Source organism: Setaria italica, chromosome II, assembly GCF_000263155.2.
Source record: "Setaria italica strain Yugu1 chromosome II, Setaria_italica_v2.0, whole genome shotgun sequence".
NCBI lineage: Eukaryota > Viridiplantae > Streptophyta > Magnoliopsida > Poales > Poaceae > Setaria > Setaria italica.
This window is the reverse complement of record NC_028451.1, coordinates 3,897,654-3,920,483: the sequence shown is the minus strand read 5'-3', so window position 1 is coordinate 3,920,483 and position 22,830 is coordinate 3,897,654. Positions and strand designations below refer to the sequence as shown.

The following is a 22,830-nucleotide window of genomic DNA, read 5'->3' as shown; positions in this document are numbered from 1 at the left end:
CACTTTACTATCATTGATCCCTACCCACGATGCCAATGTCAGGCACCCATTGGTCGGTGACTAGGAGGAGGTGATCGCCGTCCCTGACGAGCCTCGGGTCATCAACCTCGGCGCCGTCGGTCGTCACCGCCCTCGTCGGCACGAACCTGAACGTGCTCCCGCCGAGCTCCACGAGCTGCGCCACCGTCTCCGGCATGAACACCAGCTTCCTGGCGCTGCCACCCTTCTCGGGGCAGGAGATGGTCACCCTAACACGCGCGCTGCCGTGCGCGTGCCTCTCGCGGCAGCTGTGAACGCCGCCGCCGCCGCCGCCGCCGTCGTGCCGGCTCACGTGCGACGAGGAGAGGACGCCGAAGAGGGAGTTCCGGAAGCTGACCATCCGCCGGGGAGTGCTCGTCCTCGACGACAGCGGCGACGAGCCGGCACTGTCGCGCGGCGCCGGCGGGAGGATCCTCGCCGCCGGCGCGCTCTTGAACCTCGCGACGGCCGGCAGCGCCGCCGCCGCGAGCCGGACGCTGTGATCCGCCGCCGGGCCCTGCTGCTGCCTCGGGCTCTCCGGCGCCGACTCTTGCCGCGAGCCGCCCAGCAGCTCCTGCACGTCGCGGTGGCCGAGCTCGTCGGCGACATCCCTCGGCGTCCGGCCGGCGCCGTCCTCCCTGTCGGGGTCGGCGCCGCGCTCGAGGAGGGCCCTGACCATTCCGGCGTTCCCCTGGAGGACGGCGCGGTGTAGCGCGGTGGCGCCGTCGTCCCAGCACGCCGCCGCCGCCACGTCCACGCCGTGGCGCGCGACGTCCTCGACCAGCGCGGCGTCGCCGGCCTCGACGGCCGCGCGGGCGTAGAGCGCCGCGTCGCCGGAGGATAGGTCCGCGCCGGCGTCCGCCAGCAGCTGCGCGGCCGCGTGGTGCCGCCGGGACAGGGCCTCCCACAGGGGCACCCTGCCCTGCGCGTCCCTAGCGTTGGGGTCGGCGCCGTGCTCGAGCAGAAGCCTCACGCATTGCTCGTGTCCACCGGAAGCTGCTACGTGCTGTTAAATCACGAACAATTAGCAATGTAAATTTCCAATTGAGACAGTAAAGATCAAAATGATATTTCTCTTTGTAGATGGTAAAAGACGATCTTGAATTGGAAGATATACCAGTGCTGTGTGCCAATAGTTATCAGACTCATTCGGGTCAACGCCGCGCTTGAGGAGCTGACGCATCAGGAAGTCATCTCCTTTGGATGCAGCGTAGCAGAGCGTGACAGGGAGCTCCAGCTGACCCCGGGACAGCATGTACTCGATCTCCTCCGCGATGCCGGCGATGGCGCCGGTATCCCTCTTATCCTTGAGGTACTGTCACGCAATGTCATGGGAATTCACAAGCTCGTCAGAGCAAAAGAGCAGTACACATTCAGAGCTTGAAATTGGACTGCACAATCTGGAAATGGACAGCTAGATTTTGTTTTCCAATTCTTCGATGTCTTGTGAAGGTGAATAGACTGACCTGAATAAGGTTGTTGATGATTATGGTGCCATCCCCGACATTGGCCTGAACGATCCTGAGGAAGGCGGCCCGTTCCATGCGCAGGAGCTGGCTGAGGGACCTTGTTCTTGCTGTGAAGAGCTGGGGCCTGTAACACAGGACCCCGATCTCACCGACGACATCGCCAGGCCTGGCCATCCCAGCCAGCTGCAGATCCCACACCAAGATCAATAGACATTACATTGCGCGAGCATTCGGTTAGACGAATGAACCTCTGAATGTGTTATGAAATGAACAGAACATGGAGGACTTGCCTGCTCTGCACCGTTCTGGAGCTCTACCAGCTCCTGCCAATGCATCACATGCATATGTCAGTGCCAATTTCTTGTTTTCTCAGTGATCATTAGCTAAAAGAGTGTGTGCTTTTTTTTTACCACACTACCAGTGACAAGAATGTAGAAATCCGACGGCGCCTGGTTCTGCAGGATGAAGTCCTCCCTTGGTGCAAAGTACTCGGCGTTCATCTCAGAGACCTTCATTCACACAGTTCTTGTGGTTGCAGATTGGAAACAAAAATGGATGGAGTTACCAATGCTTCTGATAGCTATAGTTACCAGCTGGAAGATGAGGTCGTTGGAGACGCCCTGGAAGAGGTAGACGCTCTGGACGAGCGCGAAGAAGAGGTGGTGCGAGATGCCCGATCGGATGGCCTTTGGCAGCGCGTCCAGCGTCTCCTGCTGCTGCAGCCCCTCCGAGTCCGTCCTGAACTTGAGGCTCAGGTGCGACACCATCTGCTCCTGCAGCCTCGCCGGCAGCTCGTGCCGCACCGCGAAGCTCGTCGCCGCCTTGATCGCGTCCCTCTTTTTAACAAAGACAAGGATCGGCGTCAGTGTCAGTCATGGCTGAAACCTTGACAATCGCGATCGCCGCCGGTCATGTCGACGACTCGACGTACGTATTTCCGGGTGCGGCTGGTGCCGTGGACGACGAGGTTGGTCATGTTGCCGATGAGGTAGGCGGTGAGGCCGAGGTTGAAGAGCATGTAGAGGGTGGTGAAGACCATCTCGCCGGTGTTGACGGCGTGCATGTCGCCGTACCCGACGGTGGTGAGCGTGGTGATGGACCAGTACATGGCCGCCGCGTACCGCCGCCAGATGCTCGCCTCGTGGAAGTCCGGCATGGACGAGCTCAGCCACGTGTGCCCCGGGTCCGGGTACCGGTCCGCCAGTAGGTAGTAGAAGCACCCCGCGCAGTGCACCGCGAACAGCGTCACCTGCATCGTCGTCGACGACGGCGAGCCGTACGTCTCAGTTCAAGCACCCATCGATCTGAACAACGAGCCGAACTGATCAATCAATGGAGGTGAAGAACGAATGCTAGATGATCTCACGTACGCAGATGAGCCTCGTGCATCGCACCCAGAAATAGCTGAACCTCCTGTCCTTCTCCAATCTAGAAATGAAACAATAATGTTCATCAGAATTTCGGATCTATCGACGACGATACGATTGCAGTGATCGTCAACAATGGCGATCGGCACGTACTGGGTGAAGAGGGTGCCGACGCGGTGGAGGCGCCAGAGGCGGAGCATGCCGAAGAAGTTGTAGGTGCGCGCCCGCGGCGGGAGGATCCGGCGCGAGAGCTCGGTGGGGACGGTGGAGGCGACGTCGAGGGCGAGCCACGTGGACGCGTACCGCCACGCGATCATGGCGGGGTCGTCCTGGAGCAGGAACGTGCGGCGGTCCACGTACGCGACGAAGAAGGTGAGCGCGATGTCGGCGGCGAAGGCCGCGTTCACGGCGTTGTCGGCGGCGGCGAGCGCGCCGCGGGGTTCCGGGACGAACCCGAACTCGAAGGGGGACACCCACGCGGAGTAGAGCACCAGGGCCACGAGGGAGTGGCACCAGAGGCGGTAGCGCCGGTCGTAGGGGGACACGATGCACCGCCGGAGGCGCGGGCGGCGGCCGCTCCGGGCACCCAGCGACGGGAGGAGCACGCGGGCCGCGGCGCCGTGACGGCCGCTGGTGCCGTCCGCGAGACCCGAGCTGCTGCTGCCGCCGCAGGCGCCGGCGCGGCCGCCCCGTGGCCCGCAGATCAGCGTCATCGTCGCTTGCGCGCGCGTGCGGTGGTCGATCTGTAACTGTGGCCGGCGGCGGCGACGGCGAGGCGTGAGAGCTAACGGCTTCCTCTGTGTTGCCGCCCAGATCGTGGCGCGCTCTGATCCGCTTCCTCGAGCGCGCCGCTTTAATTAGTAAGTGGCAGCGGGAGTGAGTGACAGTCCTGCTCCGCGCCTTCGCAGATCACGCCACTCAGACACTGGGCTTGATTGGGCTTTGGGCCTTCGGCTCTGTGATTTGGACAAAAGGGCTTAAAGAAGGGAGGAGGAGGCCGGGTGCTTAAAGCTTCGCAGATCCAGCCCATGGCTTTCCCATCCGGATTTTCCATCATTTTCAACGACCGCGAGAACTTAGCTTATGCTCCTTGCAATATTTGCGATCCGTGCTATAATAGAAGGATGATCAGTGAGATAGAGGAGCAAGCCAACTATACCGTCTATCTGATCTTTATAAATGTCAAATTAGCCTACAATATGAGTCAGGATTCGATTATTATTAAATCAATTATAAAAAATATTGAAACTTGTATCATGCAGGAAGCAATCTAGGTGGGGTCGAAGGAGCATGCATACATTATACATACATACATATATATATATACACATACACACCTGATTTCTTTAAAATGTTGAATTAGCCTATCATAAATATTGGCATATAATTTGCAGATTATTCAATTAAGTATAAGAAAATATTGACTGACGGTCGGGCTGCCTTGGTTAAATTAGATAGATCTAATGGCTGAAGTGGAAGATACATAACTTAAACATCTTGTGGAAGAGGGATAGGAAGCCCTTCCTATCAACCGATGTACTCATAATCCTAGGAATTTAGTTCAAATTATCAAGAGTTCAATTATTACTGGACTCTTGAGAACAGAAAAGTTCATTATTCCAAATGGGGCTTTTAATATTTTGAGGAGTGCAGTACCTGGTATATATGGGCTTCCTATTTTTTTAATAGAGATTTTTGTGAAGAATGTTTAAATTTAGATAATTTGTTCGTTTCAATCACACATGTATTTATAAGAATGAGTATGTGCGCGTGTATTTAAATGTCTGCATCTATATACTTCTATACTATATTTCATAAAAAAATTGAAATTATAGTGTGGAGTTAATAAAACATCATTTAAGCGCATGTTATGTTAGCAAAATAAAATTGTGGATAAATAAGAGCTGGCGAGTAAGGCTTCCACGAATCATGCATTGACGTCTAGACTAGAAAGCAACGTCCTTTTGGTACGCTGTTGCGTCGACAATTAATCTGCTCCTGATCTCTTTCTGATCCTGACCTAATGCACCTTAGCATGCGCAGACAAACCGGAAATGATGCGATAAGGTTGAAGATATAGCTAGATAGATAGGTAGATAGCATAATCTTGAAAAATAATTTGTGCCGATCAATGTGCATATGCATACCCCATGCTTCCATCCTCTCAGTCTTGAGTTCTTAATGGACCCATTAAAATAAAAATCTTCTGCTCATAGCATCAATCAATGCATATCCCCGGCATGGTGGCATACAACCACTCCTCGACATTACTGAAATGATCTTGTAAGCCCCCACAAACCCCCTAGCTACCCCAAATTATTGATCCAGGGATATGCAGCGCTAGCTACTTTATTCTACACACAATACGCATGATCGAGTACTTCAAAGTGAATATCACTGACAAAGTTTTACAAAGAATGGAGTGTATTATTAGTACTTGGTAATCATGTATTGGGTGTTATTTGTACGTCGTATCTTTTTTAACCAATCTTTTGATGTCAATGTCGTATGAGCTCATGGTCTAGTACTTGTTTTCCATGCTTCCTTCAGTGTGATTGTTAGAGGGAGGCAGGGCTATCATTAGTCAAACAAAAGGGGTTATCATTTGGCTCCCGGATTGGAGCAATGAGTACATGCCAAAGTCCCAAGTGTGAAGATGGTGTCATCTTCCTCAGTTTCTCCTTTTCTAAAAGGATGTCTGTTTCGGTTTTATGTGCATGGCTTTTTGAAAAGGTCCCTTGCATTCTGTGTGCTCAGGCCAAATGGATCATTGCTCATGAATCATTGCTCCATCAATTCTTTTATATTTTAGATGGTCCTTTTTAGTGTTCTAAATTTCCTGAAAACAACAATAATCAAGAGTATGGACGGCCGATTAATCTTGGAAAGTGCTACTACTTCATTATACTGGCTTTGGATGTACAGAAAGTTAAACTTTCAAAACTTTGATTGCCAGTACTTCTTAAAAAATATTTAGAAGTAATTTTACACACATGTATACTTTCATAATACATGAATTGTATTGGGTTTTATCAGTATTTTATAAGAACAACTTTGCATTTTGAAACCATACGCACTGACTAGCATATGTAATGTGAGCGAAAGGAGTATCGTTAATTTCGTAGATGAGGTACAACCCAATTTGAGAGGATGAAGACACTTGAACGCCACTTTAATTTCAAAAGTCATGAAATCGTCTTAGACATCGAATAATTTTGATCATTTTTTCTAGGGATAAATTTGGGTACTGTTCCACGCCGTAGTTTACTACATATGTCGCTGAGTTTTGCTTGAAATCGACATTAAAGCAGACAAGTGGCAAAGGAACTGATAATGCGCATAATACATTGCTCGAAATTGCAAAGCTGCATCAAAATTGAATACAAGATAAGAAGGATAGACGACTTAATCGAGGACCCTCACTAGTCACTATCATGGTTGAAAAGCTAGCTAGTGAAAACAATATTAGGGGCTTACTTGCGCTGTCGCAATCCAAATAGATTTTATTTTAGTTGTTCTTGCATGACACCCCAACCTAGACTTATTTTGCTTACCTGCGTGTGCATGTCCCTGTTGGACTGGTTCAAAAGGTACTGTGGCTAGAGCTCCGTCAACAAATAAATAAATAAATAAATAAATAAATAAATAAATAAATAAATATGATCAAGGAGTAATAAATTAGAAACCTTGTAATTTTGCAGGAGTTAAACAGTATACAACTCCTCTAAAAATATAAAATACCTGTCGAAATCCTCCATTTCAAGGTCTATATACGATATTGATCATACATATTGTCCACCACTAGAGCTCTATTAAATTTCCTTCACCCCCATGGATGAGCAACAACGTACCATACATGGATCGATCTGTTTTGTGGGCCTCTGCACTGCAAAAGTGTATATGTCGTCCTAACCCCTCATGCGTGTACGGCGTGCATTATTTTTTTGCACTCTTGTCACCTCAGTGCTCGTGGCTCACTGGATTCATGCATGGCCTTACTCCATCCACGTCGCGTGGTGTATCATGCATGTTTCCCCGGCATGGTTCCTGTGTCCTTTCTTCAGACTGCTGCAAGGCCTCATGGCATGAACACAAACATGTACTAAGGTGAAGAAGAGAGAGAGAGAGAGAGAGAGAGAGAGAGAGAGAGAGAGAGAGAGAGAGGGGGAAAAAGGTCATTATAACACAATTTCGTACTAGATATATTTTTTTTTGAAAGAAGGTACTAGATATAGTGGCCTGTAGTAAAAGAATATCAATTGTTCAGCTCCTTATTTCCTTTGGGCATCCATATAACTTTCTTAAACCATATAAAACGAGAGCAAATGGCAGAAGTATTTCTTCTGAAACCTCACTAAACTTATAAATTTTGTGAAAAAGAAAAAAATGTCCATTCATTTCATTGGATATACAGTATTTATTAAAATCAATAATTTCTCATCAAATTATAGCCTTGGGAGAGGTCTTGTCATGGCGCATGGGGTCACTGCAAAGCGAAACCGAACACATTTATGCGGCCAGCCAATAATGGAGCCCTAAATATTCCAGAGCTACAGGGGAACAACAATGAGATCGCTCACGGGAGATGGATGGATGGATGGATGGACGACGCATGGCTCGGCCGGGGCGCCGGCCGACGCGTCACATCGCGCCCTTCTTCTCCATCAAAAGTTGCGTCCAGCCCGTCGAGATCGAGATGCGGCCCCGTCGGATCACCGGTCCATGTCGCCGCCGCGCTTTTGCCGGGGGAAGACCGGTCGACGGCGTACGCCGGCGGGCCTCCATGGCGAAACCAGGACCAGCCGTGGCCTCTTTTCGTGGCCGCCATGGGCGAGGTGAGCTGCTTTTCTTTGTGTGCCTTTTGCAGCTCTCAGACAGATGCTGCCGGTTATGGACAATGCCTGTATGCTAAGACGGTGCAAGGAGCATGACGACGATACACGCTTAGCATTGCCTAATCAAATGCTTTCTTTAGGGTCGCAGCCTAATCTAATGCTTGAATGATGCTTTCTTTAGGGTCGCAGCCCAATCCAATGAAAAATAAAAGTTTGATTATATTGCATTAGTAATTAGCTGTTGGGTGTTTGCTGGTTTGAGACCAGATGTTTGGGTCTCAGGTAATCTCATGCATGGATGCTCATAACGTCCAAAATCCCATGCTAAGAGACTAAGAGTCATCTAAAACTCCAGCAAAAAAACATGGTAGTATCTAGCATCCTACAAAACTTTAGTTGAAACAACACTTACACAAGAAAGAAAAGGAGAGATTTCAAGGATTCAGTATAGTACTCTTCACTAGAATTTTTCTTGTTTTCCTATTCTTTGTACAAGTTGTTATGAAGTTTAAATTTTGTGTAGATAATAATATAGTTTCTTGAACAAGATAATACAGCATGCTCAATGATATCGTCTTTTGTTGAAATCCTGGCAATTCTTCGTACCTGGATTTTTTTTGGGAGGTTCCGAGTTGCTCGGTATACGCGCTTCACTTTCTGTCAGCGTCTCATATCACGTCCAAGAAAAAACTAAAAGAACTGACAAATATATTACTCCTACATAAAATAAAATAAAAATAGGAACTGGTAGTTAACCACAATTGGCATAGTACATCGATGTGACCTTGCATGAAGAACCCCTCAGCTCGATTGGTGGAGAACCCACAGCATCAATGACATGGTGGTCCCACCACGCGACATGGCCCACAGATAAATGAGTATAGAAAAGCAAAAGGTGGAAAAAGGAGTGCGTGGATTTACACAGGTTCTGTTCTGCTCCTGCTTGCACTCCATCCACGTCCTCGTAAATTGAACGGAGCTTTCTTTCATCTACTGGTTGAGAAGCGACAGGAGGCCATTTCGCAGAAAGGACCCGCGGGCAACACGATATTTCCATGTCTTCTTTACCCCAACCCAAACTTTGTTCTTGGAATTGGAAAACCTAGATTATAAACTCCTTTACTCAACTTTCATCTGGTAAACATATAGATGCTTCCTTCTTTTTGATAGATTAGTGCAATTTCTGATAAATTTAGAAGACCAGATACAGTGATTTTCTTTTGAACATGCACACAGCAAAACATAGAGGGGGTAAGAATGTATGCATTAAGAATGTATGCATTAATGCATCCAACGATAAAAATGAATACAGACGGAGCGTGATTGTCGAAAAGCTTATAGGTTGATGGACTAGTGATGCTAGGATAACAATAAAGAATAAGAAGAAACTTGGAATAAGCAAAGATACATCGATGACATCTCTAGTAAACTCACAGTCACATGGTCACATGAAGAAAGATCCACCTTTTGAGTTTTCACTCGACCTAGGAAGTGACCACTATCCATGAAAAGCCGAAATTATTGTTTCTGGGCATGGATGCAAATAAAGAATGCGTGGATGGCCTAGTTTTGAGAAGGGCGACTTTAAATAAGGCCCTCGGATCCTGGCGCCCCTCGGGGAGCGGCATAATCTCCTTCTGGTAGCCCGTACGCTTCGATAGGCCCTTGCCTGCACACCATCGTCATCGCCATCACTACCCACACCGGATGACCAGAGTGTGTGAGAGAGGGACACACCCTTGACTGAACTCCACAGCCCTGTTCTTGTTCTTCCGCTCAAGCAATCTGTTTATTCTCCTGATCAGAAACAAAGAGCAAAGTTTTCCAATCAGTCTTGTTGCCTGCACTGCTAACTGGGTCAGTTGGGGATCAATCTTCTCACACCATTCCACTGGATTCCATTTCCAGATTCTGCCAAGGATGGCTCTATAATTCTCGCACTTGATTTTGCTGCTTTAATTTTGATTGGTTTAGCTGACATCTGAGTGTTTCTGATCACTTGTTTGGCCTTTTTTTTTTCCTTCCCTCTCCCCTGATCATCTGTCACCATTCCAACCCACCAGATCACTCAACTGAGCAACTGCTAGCTGCCCAGCTCTTGCTCTCCTGTTCTTGGCCACTTCACTTATCTAGGATCGATTCAATCAATCATCTTGCTACTCTGCATCGATTGGATTTGGTTAGGCTGAGATTGGATTAGAGGATTGGGTTCTTGACTCCAATGCTGAAGAAGACGGCATCAGGAGGAGCTGCGGCTGCAATGGGGTGCGGTGACCCCCAATCGCCCTCACCTCCCCCCACCAAGGTCACCGATGGCGGCAGGGCGGCCTCTCTGCTGCTCTCCACAAGGTCACTCCCGAGCCTCTTCTCCACGGACGCCCCCATGAGCCCGACCTCCATGCCTGAGCAGGCCAAGAACCCGACTTGCTCTGGCGCAAGGAGCGGCGGCATCGGCAGGTCCGGTTCCTCCCACTGCGGCGGCATCGGCAGCCCGGCCGCTGGCCTCGCTGGCGTGCTCGTCGCCGGCGAGGCCGACGACGGGGGGTACCGCAGCAGCGGGAGGGTGCTCCTCGGGATGCGGCTCAGGGTGCAGCTGCCGCCGCCGCCCGGTAAGGGGCCCGGCGGCGGCGGCGACCTCCCGGGCTCGCCGATCGAGTTCGGCGTCAAGAACAGGGACGCCCAGCTCGCGCTGCTCTCGCCGGTGCAGCGCTCGCCGCTGTCGTCGGCGGCGGCGAGGCTGGCGCGGAGCCGGAGGAGCGAGGTGGATGAGCTGGCCGAGGAGGACTACACCTGCGTCATCGCCCGGGGGGCCAACCCCAGGATGACCCACATATTCGAGGACCGCGTCGTCGAGAGCCGCGCCGGCGCCGGAGACGGCGATGCCTGCTGCCACCTGAGCTCTTGCTCTGGGTGCAAGGAGGATGCTCTCTTGCTGCATAGGTGTGCAAAAATCTCTCACCCCTGATGAACTGCACCCTGCACATCAAATTTCATACTTGTTTCTATGCTTAATTTACCTGAAATTGCTAAATTTCAGTACTTTCTTATTTCCATATTTGGTCAATTCAATCAGATTTCAGGTTGGGTGAATTTTGTAAGTTGTAGTCAGCACTGAAATCATTGTTAGTGGCATTCTCTGACTAGTGGTTTAGGTGCCTCGGACTAGTTCCATGGTTTCTATTATTTAGAGATAATGGAAATGCTTTTGAAGTAGGATACAAGATAAGATCATGGTCATATTTTATTGTCAACCTACTTAGTCTAAAGCGACTGCCTTTGGCCGCAACCGCATTGTTCATGGTCTATTGCCAGCCACTCCAACAGCATTTCATTTTCATCTGGCCTGAAAGCAACAAATAGTTTAAGCTTCACCTTGGACTTGGAGGCTTGGAGCAAGTAGCTTGTAAAGTATTTGCAGCAGGTAGGCTGTGAGGCTGTGACTGTGAGTGACACCAATTGATCCCAGTCAGTCTCAGGTTGCAGAAAATGGATTCAATACTGACCCTTTTTTGTGGTCCATGAACCATGACATAACATTGATATACAGATTGTGGATCTGGGGTCCCCTATCTTTGTCGGTCATTTGTTGCCGGCTCTGAATTTGTTTCTGAACAGTGACATTTTTCGCCTCCCTGAATTGGGGATCCCTGGTGAGATTGAGATGGACCATAGATATTGCCACCACGGTTGTCTGCTAATCATTCAGTTCTTGGATACAATCGGGTTAATAATTCATATCCCTTTGAACTTTTTCCCAACCGGTGTACAAGGTGTGTTTTGGAGGGTAGTGATGTATAACCACATGCTACACATCTGAACCGGCCCTGAATTATGCCTTTTACATTTGAGTATACATGTGCCCTATGACTGCTGTGCAACGTAATAACCAGGAAATGCTACTTATGACGCTGAGTTTGACATGCTGTTATTCCTTGGATTATAACAATCCTTTTACTGATTCATATTCCGCAACAGCCAATGCCACTATGAACTCTTTGGCAAAGGAGTCGACGATTCACCTGATGCATCGGTGAAACTGAAGCCCTGAATCTTCAGCCTGAATTTTAGCAGAGCCTATATGTCGATTGTTGAGTGACAAAATCATTATTATCTCCGTGAGAAATTTTGATCCTATTTTGATCTGAAGGGATGTATGATCTGTGCCTGACAGACCAATATTATCCACATTTTATTGCAGTTTTTTTGTCCCTGTAATCAGAACTAATGACCTTGAGAAATGCTGAGCCTGAATCAAAGACTTCCCTTATTGCTTTGGATACACCAACTTCATTTGTTCGGTGTGATCAGACGATCTCACTTGACGATCTAAATGTGGCACAATGAACCATTGAATTGCATAACGCTTCAATTGAAATATTCCATGGCCGGTTGTCTGAATCAACTCTCGGAATCTTCAGAGAAATGCCATGCCCCTTCCATCGGTATTTGGTTACAGCCATCTATCGAATCCAACAAGAGCAGTGCGATCGTAAATGCAGATACAGAATTAGCATATCGCTAGTCGGCCGAAACTGCAAAAGGATAACTGCTCTCTCAGACTTTTTATCATCAGGAAATCCATGCCAACGATCTAGCTTAGGGGAAACAGGTCTGGTGTAATCAGCGCCTGATCATCATGGATGGTTTGTCCACAGGCTGATCGTCGGCCTGCAGTTCCTCCTGCACGCCCATCCGCACGGCCGGCACGGCTGGCGGCCCGGTCCACCACCACCATGAGCCGGTCCGCTGCCGCCATGCCTTCTTGCCGCACGCCGCTGGCAATCCGACGCCTGGATCGAGAGACCCGCCGGCGGATCCACCGGTTTCCCCCATCGGGACAGCATTCTTGCGACCGCTCGACGCCGGCCGCCGTAGCCCGTAGGGAATTCATCCGCCGCCTGTTTTTTTTTTCTGAGAAATCCGCCGCCTGCTGTTTCTTCCGTGTGTATGATGAAGCGCTTGAGAAATGGGCGACAATCTGAAATGGGCCGGTCCACCAAAGAGAACCTCAGATGCAGTCAAAATGTTACTGTTATAAATGGGCCACAATCTGAAATGGGCCGAGCAGGAGAAACACATGGCAACAGAGAAAGAAGCCCACAATTAAGTACAAAGAAAGACACAGTTATAAAGCCGTTTTTGTTTATATTCTACTACTGAAAATAACATATAATACTAGCCAGCTATTATGCAGCAATTCTGATTAGTTTAATTTCGTTCCTTGTTCTTATAACCTCCCATTTCCCAACCTAGCAATTAATTAATTATAGAGATGTACGAATTTGTGCCTTTTGACATTTTAGAATAACTTGGTTAAACATTACATAAAACCTAATTCAACATTTCTTACGATACCGTGTCAACATTTTTGTTTTATTCAGCCTTTTTCAAATACTATATTCAACATAATTTCAGACTTGTTACAACATATTCAGAATGTTGAAATAGGAAAGTCAAAATGTTGAATTAGTTTGTTGGAAATGATGAATTGTAAAATTCAAAAAAAATATCCATTTGAATATCATTTTATTGGATTAGTTCCAAATAACATGAGGTTCGAACAATTTCAAATATCCATTCACGGTTTAAGAGATTCTTTTAGAAGTTTGAGGTCTAATTTGCGCTCTCTCTCTCTCCCTCTCTCGCACACACGCACACGCGCGCGCGTGCCCCCACACACGTGCGCCTATATATATATATATCAACCTTTCTTGCTCAACATCTAATAATTCACGGTAGCGAGTAATGGTCTAGATGGCCAATAGTGCCGGTCATAGATGAAGTGAGGAAGAAGAGTAGAGGGTGCTCACGGCAAAATCAGGTATGCATCAAACCTTGCTATACAAAAGTGGAAGCCAATGATGTATTTGATAAAATAAGTTGGAGGTACACCGACTGTCATTACATTGTACCCGTTACGATGATGATGCTAGGACAACGGAAGAAAAAAGTCATTGATGCGTCCCACGGACCCAAATATGGTTAGAAAAAACTGTTTATCGCTATTACTACGGTGAGCCATGGCAAATGGACTATGGTCGCCAACGTGCCCAAAGACCAACTTTGGATAGATGTCTACCGTGTATCATTATGTCGATGATACCATGACAAATGGACCGTGGTCGCCAACACCTCACCATTTTTTATGCACGCCGAGTGTCATTGTGGATGGGAGCATCCCTTCGTCAGTTAAGGCTGTGACTGTTTGATCTTCCAACTTTGAACCCAAATTCAAATACTCAAACCTTCAAAGCATTCTAGGTAGTCCCACTTGCTCAATCGCCAGGATAGCCCCAAAGGTAATTTAGGTAGTTCAAATGAGAAAAGGAAGTAAAAAAATGCAAATACTTGAGAAATTTTCAAAAAGGCATTCTAGGTGTAGCTCCGGATTCATGATGACAAAATGGTGAAACCCATTTGCGAGATAGCATTCCGGCGAAACCCGCTTTTGATGATGGCGGAATAGCAAAATCTTCGTGATACGTAATAGTTTGTTCACATTCACCGAAGCATGCCACAGACTGTTAAGCACTACTACCAATGATGCCATGACAGCTAGATTCCGATCAACAACGCGTCCTATACACTAAGTTGCGTGCCGTAACGGTTGGACCTCGATCAACAACGCGTCCTATACACTAAGTTGCGTGCCGTAACGGTTAGACCTCGATCAACAACGCGTTCCACACACTAAGTTGCGTGCCATGACGGCTGGACCTCGGTCAGCAATGCATCCTATACACTAAGTTGCGTGTCACGACGGGCTAAATAAGCAAAGGGAACCAAACGCCCTCTAAGTTGCGTGTTATGACAGCTGGACCTCAATCAACAACGTGTCCGAGACACTAAGTTGCGTGCCATAACGGCTGGACATCGATCAATGCGCGTCCTATACACTTTTGCTTGTGATATACAGAAAATAGCATTTATGATAATTATTACATACAAAAATGCTAAAAATAAAAATAGCGTGCACATAGAAATTTTTTACTGTTAATAGTCAATGACAGGTGGGATTACAAAATTCATGGTCCCACTTGCCAGCCAGTTTGTGATGGTAAGATATTTTTGTTAGGTTAGGAAAGAAAATCACCTGGCCAGGTAATTAATCCTGGAGGCTGGAGCCCGGCCGCCGGGGCACGATAAAACGAGGCCGACGGGAGGAGACGAGCGCAGACTGCACTAGGAGAAAGAAACGGAGAGGAGAGAGGGCGGAGATGCCGCCGTTGAAGAAGTCCAAGAAGGGGAAGCGGAAGTCCAAGGATTCCGGCAAGCTCAAGGTCGCCAGGACCCGGAGCGCGCCGCCGCCGCTCCCGCCGGAGCTCCGCGGCCTCGACACCGAGTGGTGGTACACCTTCCTCCACAAGCAAGCCGAGACAGGTATGCATACGCCGCCCGATTCTTCCCTTTCCCTGCCCCGCACCAGCGCCGTTTCCGTGAATTCTCGTCCGTGGTTGCTGCATTCCCCCAAATCTGCGCCGGCGGCCGCTCCACCCGGGCTTTATGGCGGCCGCCGCGCCCTCCTGCACATCCGGGCATGCCGCCTGCCCAGATGGGCGTGCGTGGGTCGCTACCGCTTCAGGGCCATCCGTTTTGGGGGCTAGTTGATTCGGTGGGTGGATTTTACCCTATCCTCAGTGGATTTTGATTTCCATGACTGGGGACCAATCCGTGTGAATGTGCCAAGATTTGGGGGTAGGCAGCCTTAGCGTTGACGAAAAACTAAATCTTTTAGCTTGATTTTGTGCTAAATTGTGAGCTTTGTAATGTGATGCTGTTATGATGTGAAAGGATATTGGCCTGGCTGTGTGTGGTTAAGTTTCGATTTGCTCTGTTGGACAGGTCAGAAAATCCCTTCAGATGAGGGCGAAGCATTCAGGCACTTCTTCCGGACTTCGAGGAAGACTTTTGACTACATCTGCTCCATTGTAAGGGAGGATTTGATCTCGAGGCCGCCGTCCGGACTTATCAACATTGAGGGCAGGCTGCTCAGTGTGGAGAAACAAGTGGCAATCGCCATGAGGAGGCTTGCATCTGGTGATTCGCAGGTGTCGGTGGGAGCTGCTTTTGGTGTGGGGCAGTCTACTGTTTCACAGGTGACATGGAGGTTTATCGAGTCGATGGAAGAGAGGGCTCGGTATCATATGGCTTGGCCGGGACAAGAGAGAATTGAGGAGATCAAGGCTACACTGGAGGCTGTTTATGGTCTGCCGAATTGTTGTGGTGCTGTTGATGCCACCCACATAATCATGACACTTCCTGCTGTTGAGTCATCTGAAGATTGGTGTGATCCAGCCAAGAACTACAGTATGTTCTTGCAAGGGATTGTTGATGATGAGATGAGGTTTATTGATATTGTTACTGGTTGGCCTGGTAGCATGACATTCTCACGCCTGATGAAATGCTCTGGGTTTTTTAAGCTCTGTGAAGCTGGGAACCGTTTGAATGGCCCTGTCAAAGTTTCAGCAGAGAATGCAGAGATAAGGGAATACATTGCTGGTGACTCATGTTATCCTCTGCTCCCATGGCTTATGACTCCATATGAAGGGAAAAATCTGTCTGTCCCCATGCTCAACTTTAATGCTTGCCAAAAAGCTGCTAGGCTGCTTGGAACAAATGCACTGACACGGCTGAAGGGATCCTGGAGGATCTTACACAAAGTCATGTGGAGGCCTGATAAGAACAAGTTGCCAAGTATTATTCTTGTTTGCTGCCTGCTTCACAATATACTTATAGACTGCAAAGATGAACTGCTTTCGACTGTTGAGCTTCCAAAACATCATGACACTGGCTACAGTGAAGAAAACTGCGAGCAGGTGGATCCTAATGGCAAAGCAATGAGAGACAACATTTCAGCACATCTCCAAAGTTGTGAAGCTCCCAAGCTTCTCTGCTGAACTGAACTAGGTTGGCTCGTGGTATCGCAAGGGTTGTGATGAAGCATCTTTGCTTCTTTTCTCCTATGTTTCTTCCCTTAGTTTCTGTTATTTTAGTAAGAGTTGCTGGGTGCAATTCAGTAAAAAATATCCAGAAATGGCATGATTGTTACTTTAGGATTTAGCTAGTTGGAAAAGTATAAGAACTAGCCCTCATGATTGGGTTTGTGTTCATCATGATAATGTCAGTCCCATGTTGAGTGGCATGGTGTTGCATAATGTAACAAATTCATGAATGACTTGGTAATTGGTATCTTATTTTTCAATGATTTGATATCTTATTTTAGGTTGGCTACAAGGTCGCCATTTCTATGATGAGACTTTTTGTTGATAGGGAGAGCCTGAATTTGATTGTGTGAACCCACACCCTAATAAGTATGTGATAAGATGGTCTAGAATTTTATGTTGTCATGAGATGTAGCATGAAGTACATAACCTGACAAAAATATGCTAAGTTGGTCTGAAAGATTGCATAATCATAAGAGATGTGGAAGAGAAAACTTCTGTATAGTCTTGATTAGCCTGATAAACAAGTAGAGAATAGAAGTAACTGGCCTGCAGAATTTGTCCAATTCATACTACTATTGAAGGTATAATGGAATCTGCTACAGGCGTAACAATGAGAATTCTATGATATTATATTGTTCTCAATCGTAATCTGTAATTTCCATTGAACTAAAATTTAATCTTCTTTAACGTAAGCAGCTGCATACATGTAATCCTTCAAGCGATATTTAACTTTTCGTTTAAATTTGCTGCATGAAACTAGTATGGGACCCCCCCCCCCCTTTCTGTGAAATTGCTTTATATAAATTTTCTTGGTAAATCATAAACATCATTACCATAGATGCAAATCATAAATCATAAACGTCTGAAACTATTACCATCCTGTTTTTCTCTTTAAATCCTTTGCATGGCAAAAATGTTTTAATCATAATATTGCTTGAACAGAACATGCTAATATCCAGTGAAGTAAAATTATTTATAATTTTTATTGCTTTCTACTTGCGAGTGTTCAAGCAAAATCCAAATGGGCATAACTAATGTTGCATTGCCCTCCATTGTAAATATTCCTGCAAGCTGTATCTCCAAATTCATTACCAATCTATTGCAAACAAAGTTTAAAAGGCATTTGAACCATGGTTGCCAACACATGTGAAATCTTTTGTGCATAGATACAGAGAAAAACAAGAAATGTCAGATACGGATTTACAGGCAGCAGATGAAAATGAAGAATCCAGGTCCTCTGCCCCTTTATTCTGCATTATAAGTTCTAAACAAGTTATTATGAAGTTATTGCTCCTGTGCCTTATCGTACGCCTCAAATGTTTATAAGAATGAATACAGCTATCTCTAGATCCATAGATGTGTTGCCCCAGGGAATTGGTGATGTGCTGATTCAGTAGGATTTCTTCATATGGTGTGTTTTTGCTGTTTTTTTAGGTGCAGGAAATTGGTAGCATTATTGCTGTTGACTGCTTATTCCTGTCACATGAAATAGAATGAGGTGAGTCCATTCTACTATATGCACCCACAGTTTTGCCTGGACTTTTCTGATTCTGGGTGGTTATAGTCATCGCAGGCACATAGGAGGTTGGTTGTTTTTTTCTGTATCAATGGTGACTCCCAATGCATCACATATTATTCTGCAGGCCTAAACACAACAGAAAGAGAATGTTACTCACAATTCATAGTGATTTCTTAGGAACCAAAGGCAACCACCTATAGCCCTATCGACTAGCCATTAGGCAACCTAACTCTGAACTCTCCAAATCAACCACAGATATCCTTATCTACCTATTTTTATTTGGTGGAAATCTTACATGTTCTGGAACTAACTGAGGAAGTGCCTTTTGTACTTCCAAAAGAAAGTTGCTTGTGTGTACCACATTATTTAGTACATGTGCATTTTTGGTGGAAGTATAAAAGCCAATAATGAGTTCTGATATGCTGATCTTGAACTCTGAGCAGCTTTAGTTAATTTTGAAATTCACACAACTGCAATGCTGTATTTTGTCGTTTATGCTTTAGTTATGGGTTAAAGCATACTCTGTTCATTTCTCATACAGAAATTCGCTCTATTTCTTCTTGAAGCATGTACTGATAATCGTCTGTATTTTTATTTTATCCACTGAGAAATCAGTAAACCAGTTTAGCATTACCATTTTCGTTCAGTGCAATAAAATGCTGTGGTGATCTCTCTAAGATCCACATAATCAGCTGGTAATGCCACATTTACCTTTTTCACTTACCATGCTATGCTTCATTTTCTTATTCTGCGTATTATTCATTGTTTACCAGTTACCATGGGCACTGTTATTTCTTTTCTTGTTAATGTTAGCTAGTTCCGCGTGTCATTATTTGATTGCCTGCAATGTGGTGTTTTTCCTCGACTTCTACCACGAGTTTGAGAAGTCCTTAAGCTACATTGGCTTGTAGAATGCATGCTGTTTTAGAACGTTGTTGATGATAACTATCTTTTACGTTTTAACTCATGTTTGGCACAATTATTTTTCAAAGTCTCGCATTACTTTTTGACATGAACATCTCAACACGTCACAAAATAATTTTTTTGGTAGCAAAATATGACTACAATTTTGTAAATATACGTATGATTCTTTGAAATTGGTAACGATTAGCCTGGTTCTCAGAAAACTGCTGCTTGACATCGAGATGTCAATCAAAATGATTAGCTCAGAGTAGCAGGAAAGCTTTCGTGACATATGTTCATTTCACTGGAATTTGGTGGGCGATTTCCGTATCCTTGATAATCACCATGTGCTATCGATCACCAATTCCACTGAAATTGGTGAGGATTGATTTTCTCACTGGATGAAAAAGTATGTTTGATGCGACACGTCAGAAAGGCATATCATGCAAAATGTGCTGCAATGAAGAATCATGATTATACAAGATCAGGAAAGATCTAATTCCGATATGCTGAGATAGCCAGTGAAGAAGTTGTAGCAACACTTAGAAGACATAGAGCAATGCACAAACGGGAATAAGCATTGTGGCCATTAAACTTGCTGCATTCTTTGAGTTTGTGGATCTTGAGGTTCCGTTTCCTGCATCAAATCAAATACTCTTATCAGGTTACCAAATATTTTTTCCAATTAACAGCCAAACCTCCATCACTCCATGTTTATTAGCACACAGAGCAATTTGAAATAAAAGAACTGCTACATACATCTTAATGCTCTGAAATGTTGTAAGCATTCAAACTACTGCAGGTAATGCTGCTAAGTTTTATCATCTAGGGACATTTGGTACATAGTGTAAGGATTCTTTGCATTACCATCTGAAGTCCAAAAGCAGCATATGAACTCATCTATTTGGCAGCAACAAACCATATTTTCCTTTAATCACTAGAGATAGAGATGTACAATTTGGTCTTCCATTTTGTACTGGAATTGGACAACTGTTGTTTTATCAGAAGCATCTGAAATGAAAACAAATTTCAAGTTTACCAATGACTTCACCTGAAGGCGCATCTGCAGCTGCATCAGCTGCTTCCTCCTCTGTTGCTGCTGACTTGCTGGAAGGTGTTGGTGCAGGTGCTGTTGGGACACCTGAAATCATACAAACATGCACTGATGTCTGATGGGTTTAAGGGGCAGTAGGAATTGATTATGATTTGCATTGGATTACAACATTGACATGCCTGTGCATTGGCTGATCGGTGGTGCTTGGACCTTGCAGACTACAGGGAGCTCCAGCGCTCTCGTCTGGTTGATGGAGATGCCAAAGGTCGCCGCGGTGCCATCCAGGACCATGCAGAGGCACCGGGGATCTGTCTGGACGACTCCGGCGAGCACGGAGCAGCAGGAGATCCCCGGGATCGGGGCCTTGCTCGAGATGAAGTCCATGCACGGGGAGAGGGTCATCATCACGCTCGAGCAGCCGTTCCCCTGCGCCGCAGCCCGGGAGAAAGCCAGCACCACCACCAGACTCGTCATCGCTAGGGCAGTCCCCATCGTTCGTGCAGCCATCATCAGGCTGCACGAAGATACGTCGAAAGCTTTGATTCTTGGCAGAAAGTGGCCTGTGAGGACAGTGAAGGAGGTGGCCAATGGTGTGTTGATGCCGGGATTGTTGGAATCGTACTATACCAGGATGTTACCATGCTCTCCCTGACCACACAGGTGTTTGGCCATGGCTGTGAATCCAGGTGGCCTTTGCTTGCAACATCCTATTTATGGATATGCTTAAGCATAAATGAAAGAGTTTGGTTGCTCCAAGCTCATCTAGTCAGCTCCGGCCATTCTTTCCTGGGTCTGGGTTGTCAGTTTCTTATTGAATCTGTAACACAATGTTGAGGAGATTTGTATCTGATTCGTGAGCTGTTATTTAGATTGTTTTGAGAACTAGCTTGACCAATCCTTTTTTACATGCTGATGATGTACTTCTGAGTCTATTCTCTGATATGTGCATTCAGATGTCTGATCTTGGATGACACTATGTGCTGTAATATGAATTAACGGTGTCTTCATATATAATTATACACACACAAGAAACAAGAATGGTCAAGCAATTGATGCATACTTCGAATTCATCTACCATACTGTTTGTACAGACGCAAAACATACAGTCCATTGACTCTTAAGAAATTCAGATACAGAGTGTGCAGTGAAGCAAAACATGAACCAATCAAAGACACTACGTTATACTGAACTCAGAAAGCCATCATGGACGCGATTGCGACGACGAAAGACACGGAGATCGCCGCGGATTTAGCTACGCCGGCGTGCGACAAGACCGCTCCAGTCGCCGGAGTCGCCTTCGATCCAGCTCCTGCGATGGAGAAAACGCGCGGACATATGCTCATGAGCAAACTTACGCAAACGTGCAGTTCATATTGAAATGTGACATGCATTTGAAATTTGAACACAGAAAAAAGTAGTAGTAGGTAGTCATCAGTGATAATCACCTGTGGTGCTGTAAACTGGCGGCGGCGCGGTGGGAGCCTCGGCGGTGGCCGCCGGCGCGGAGGGAGATGCGGAGCCAGCGTCCGGCGTCGCCGCCGTCGGAGGAGACGCCGCCGGAGCACCCACAGCTGCCACGTCCAGGTTCAATGGTCAGCTCCGAAGATCGTCCACGACTAGCCACTAGGTTAGCTTACCGTTGCACTGGCTGACAGGCGGGGTCTGGACCTTGCACTTGCCGGGCAGCTCGAGCGCCCGCGTGGCGTTGACGGTGACCCCGAACGACGCGGCGGCGCCGCCGCCGAGCACCGCGCAGAGGCACCGCGGCGCGGCCCGCACGACGCCGGCAAGCGCCGAGCAGCAGGAGGCGCCCGGCGACGACGTGTTCCCCGCCGTGAAGGAGAGGCACGGCGCCAGGCTCAGGATCGACACCGTGCACCCCGACGTCGCCGCCTGCGCGGCGCACCGCGGCGGCGCCGCGACGAGAACGAGCAGCGCAGCCACCGCCATGGCGACCCCCTGCAGGCCGAGCGCCGACGACCCCCGAGCCATGGTAGCACGAGCCGTGCTGTTTACGGGTTGGTGATCCGGCCAAGCTTTAGGACTTCAGGTTTCTTGGGCTGAGAGCTGCGATCGAGGAATGGAGTCCGTGGAGTGTGTTGGGATTTCATGGCAACAGCACATAGCTTTTTATAGGGAAGACAAAGAGGAGTGATCTGTCTGGAACGTACTTTGGATGGACTGGTGGCCAAACCATCTCTACCTCTCCTTGCTTGCAGCTAGTTCACATCACATTGATCAAATGGAAGATCTAGACAAGTTACCGATGGAGAAGTACAAGTGACACGTATTGGGGCGACAGTTTTTTTTAAAATTCGCATGAATGAATTTTAACTGAGTCTCTGGCGCATATAAAATAAAAAACTATGCCAATTGGTGCAGGAAGAATAGCTACAGGACTTGCAAACTTGGTGACGCAATCCGTGTGTTGTTAGCACAAGTTCTTTTTGTTTTTGTCTTTAAGGAATTGTTTTTTTAGAGGTTTTATAAGGAAATTGTGAGCAGTAGGTTGGTGGCACCGGTAGGTTTGGTGTCACCGGCCAGACAGAGGGAGATGCACGCACCGGCCTGTTTTTAATCGGGAGAGTTGATGAGCCCATAAGGGCCGGCCGTTGCACAACCCATGAGCGTCGGCCCACAAATATGGTTGTTAAACCTCCCTCGGTCCACGAAACCAGAACAACCAGCGGGCCCAATCATCTTCCCCGCCGATCGAGAGT

The 22,830-nt window shown here is 47.2% G+C and overlaps 5 protein-coding genes across 5 annotated transcripts; 2 read left to right on the top strand and 3 right to left on the bottom strand.

Annotated features, from left to right (window-relative positions):
- Nucleotides 1-10: 10 nt before the first annotated feature.
- Nucleotides 11-3,567, bottom strand: LOC101770233 (potassium channel AKT3). The gene is made up of 9 exons (XM_004958917.1): nt 3,008-3,567; nt 2,858-2,915; nt 2,419-2,736; nt 2,078-2,323; nt 1,898-1,996; nt 1,778-1,810; nt 1,485-1,670; nt 1,136-1,333; nt 11-1,024 (listed from the first exon to the last, which is right to left on the bottom strand). The coding sequence occupies exons 1-9, from the start codon at nt 3,565-3,567 to the stop codon at nt 11-13; spliced, it is 2,712 nt and encodes a 903-aa protein (XP_004958974.1).
- A 5,661-nt stretch (nt 3,568-9,228) lies between these two features.
- LOC101780596 lies at nt 9,229-11,968 on the top strand. The gene is made up of 2 exons (XM_004955543.2): nt 9,229-10,629; nt 11,665-11,968. The coding sequence occupies exons 1-2, from the start codon at nt 9,911-9,913 to the stop codon at nt 11,735-11,737; spliced, it is 792 nt and encodes a 263-aa protein (XP_004955600.1). The 5' UTR covers nt 9,229-9,910; the 3' UTR covers nt 11,738-11,968.
- Nucleotides 11,969-14,852: 2,884 nt separating this feature from the next.
- On the top strand, nt 14,853-16,901 carry LOC101780202 (protein ANTAGONIST OF LIKE HETEROCHROMATIN PROTEIN 1). The gene is made up of 2 exons (XM_004955542.3): nt 14,853-15,069; nt 15,532-16,901. Exons 1-2 carry the CDS (start codon nt 14,907-14,909, stop codon nt 16,584-16,586), a joined length of 1,218 nt encoding a protein of 405 aa, XP_004955599.1. The 5' UTR covers nt 14,853-14,906; the 3' UTR covers nt 16,587-16,901.
- Nucleotides 16,902-17,692: 791 nt separating this feature from the next.
- On the bottom strand, nt 17,693-21,077 carry LOC101779791 (non-specific lipid-transfer protein-like protein At2g13820). Its single transcript, XM_004955541.3, has 3 exons — nt 20,290-21,077; nt 20,108-20,197; nt 17,693-19,693 (listed from the first exon to the last, which is right to left on the bottom strand). Exons 1-3 carry the CDS (start codon nt 20,618-20,620, stop codon nt 19,599-19,601), a joined length of 516 nt encoding a protein of 171 aa, XP_004955598.1. The 5' UTR covers nt 20,621-21,077; the 3' UTR covers nt 17,693-19,598.
- A 21-nt stretch (nt 21,078-21,098) lies between these two features.
- On the bottom strand, nt 21,099-22,194 carry LOC101779403 (non-specific lipid-transfer protein-like protein At2g13820). Its single transcript, XM_004955540.3, has 3 exons — nt 21,748-22,194; nt 21,556-21,681; nt 21,099-21,419 (listed from the first exon to the last, which is right to left on the bottom strand). The coding sequence occupies exons 1-3, from the start codon at nt 22,100-22,102 to the stop codon at nt 21,301-21,303; spliced, it is 600 nt and encodes a 199-aa protein (XP_004955597.1). The 5' UTR covers nt 22,103-22,194; the 3' UTR covers nt 21,099-21,300.
- Nucleotides 22,195-22,830: the final 636 nt, after the last annotated feature.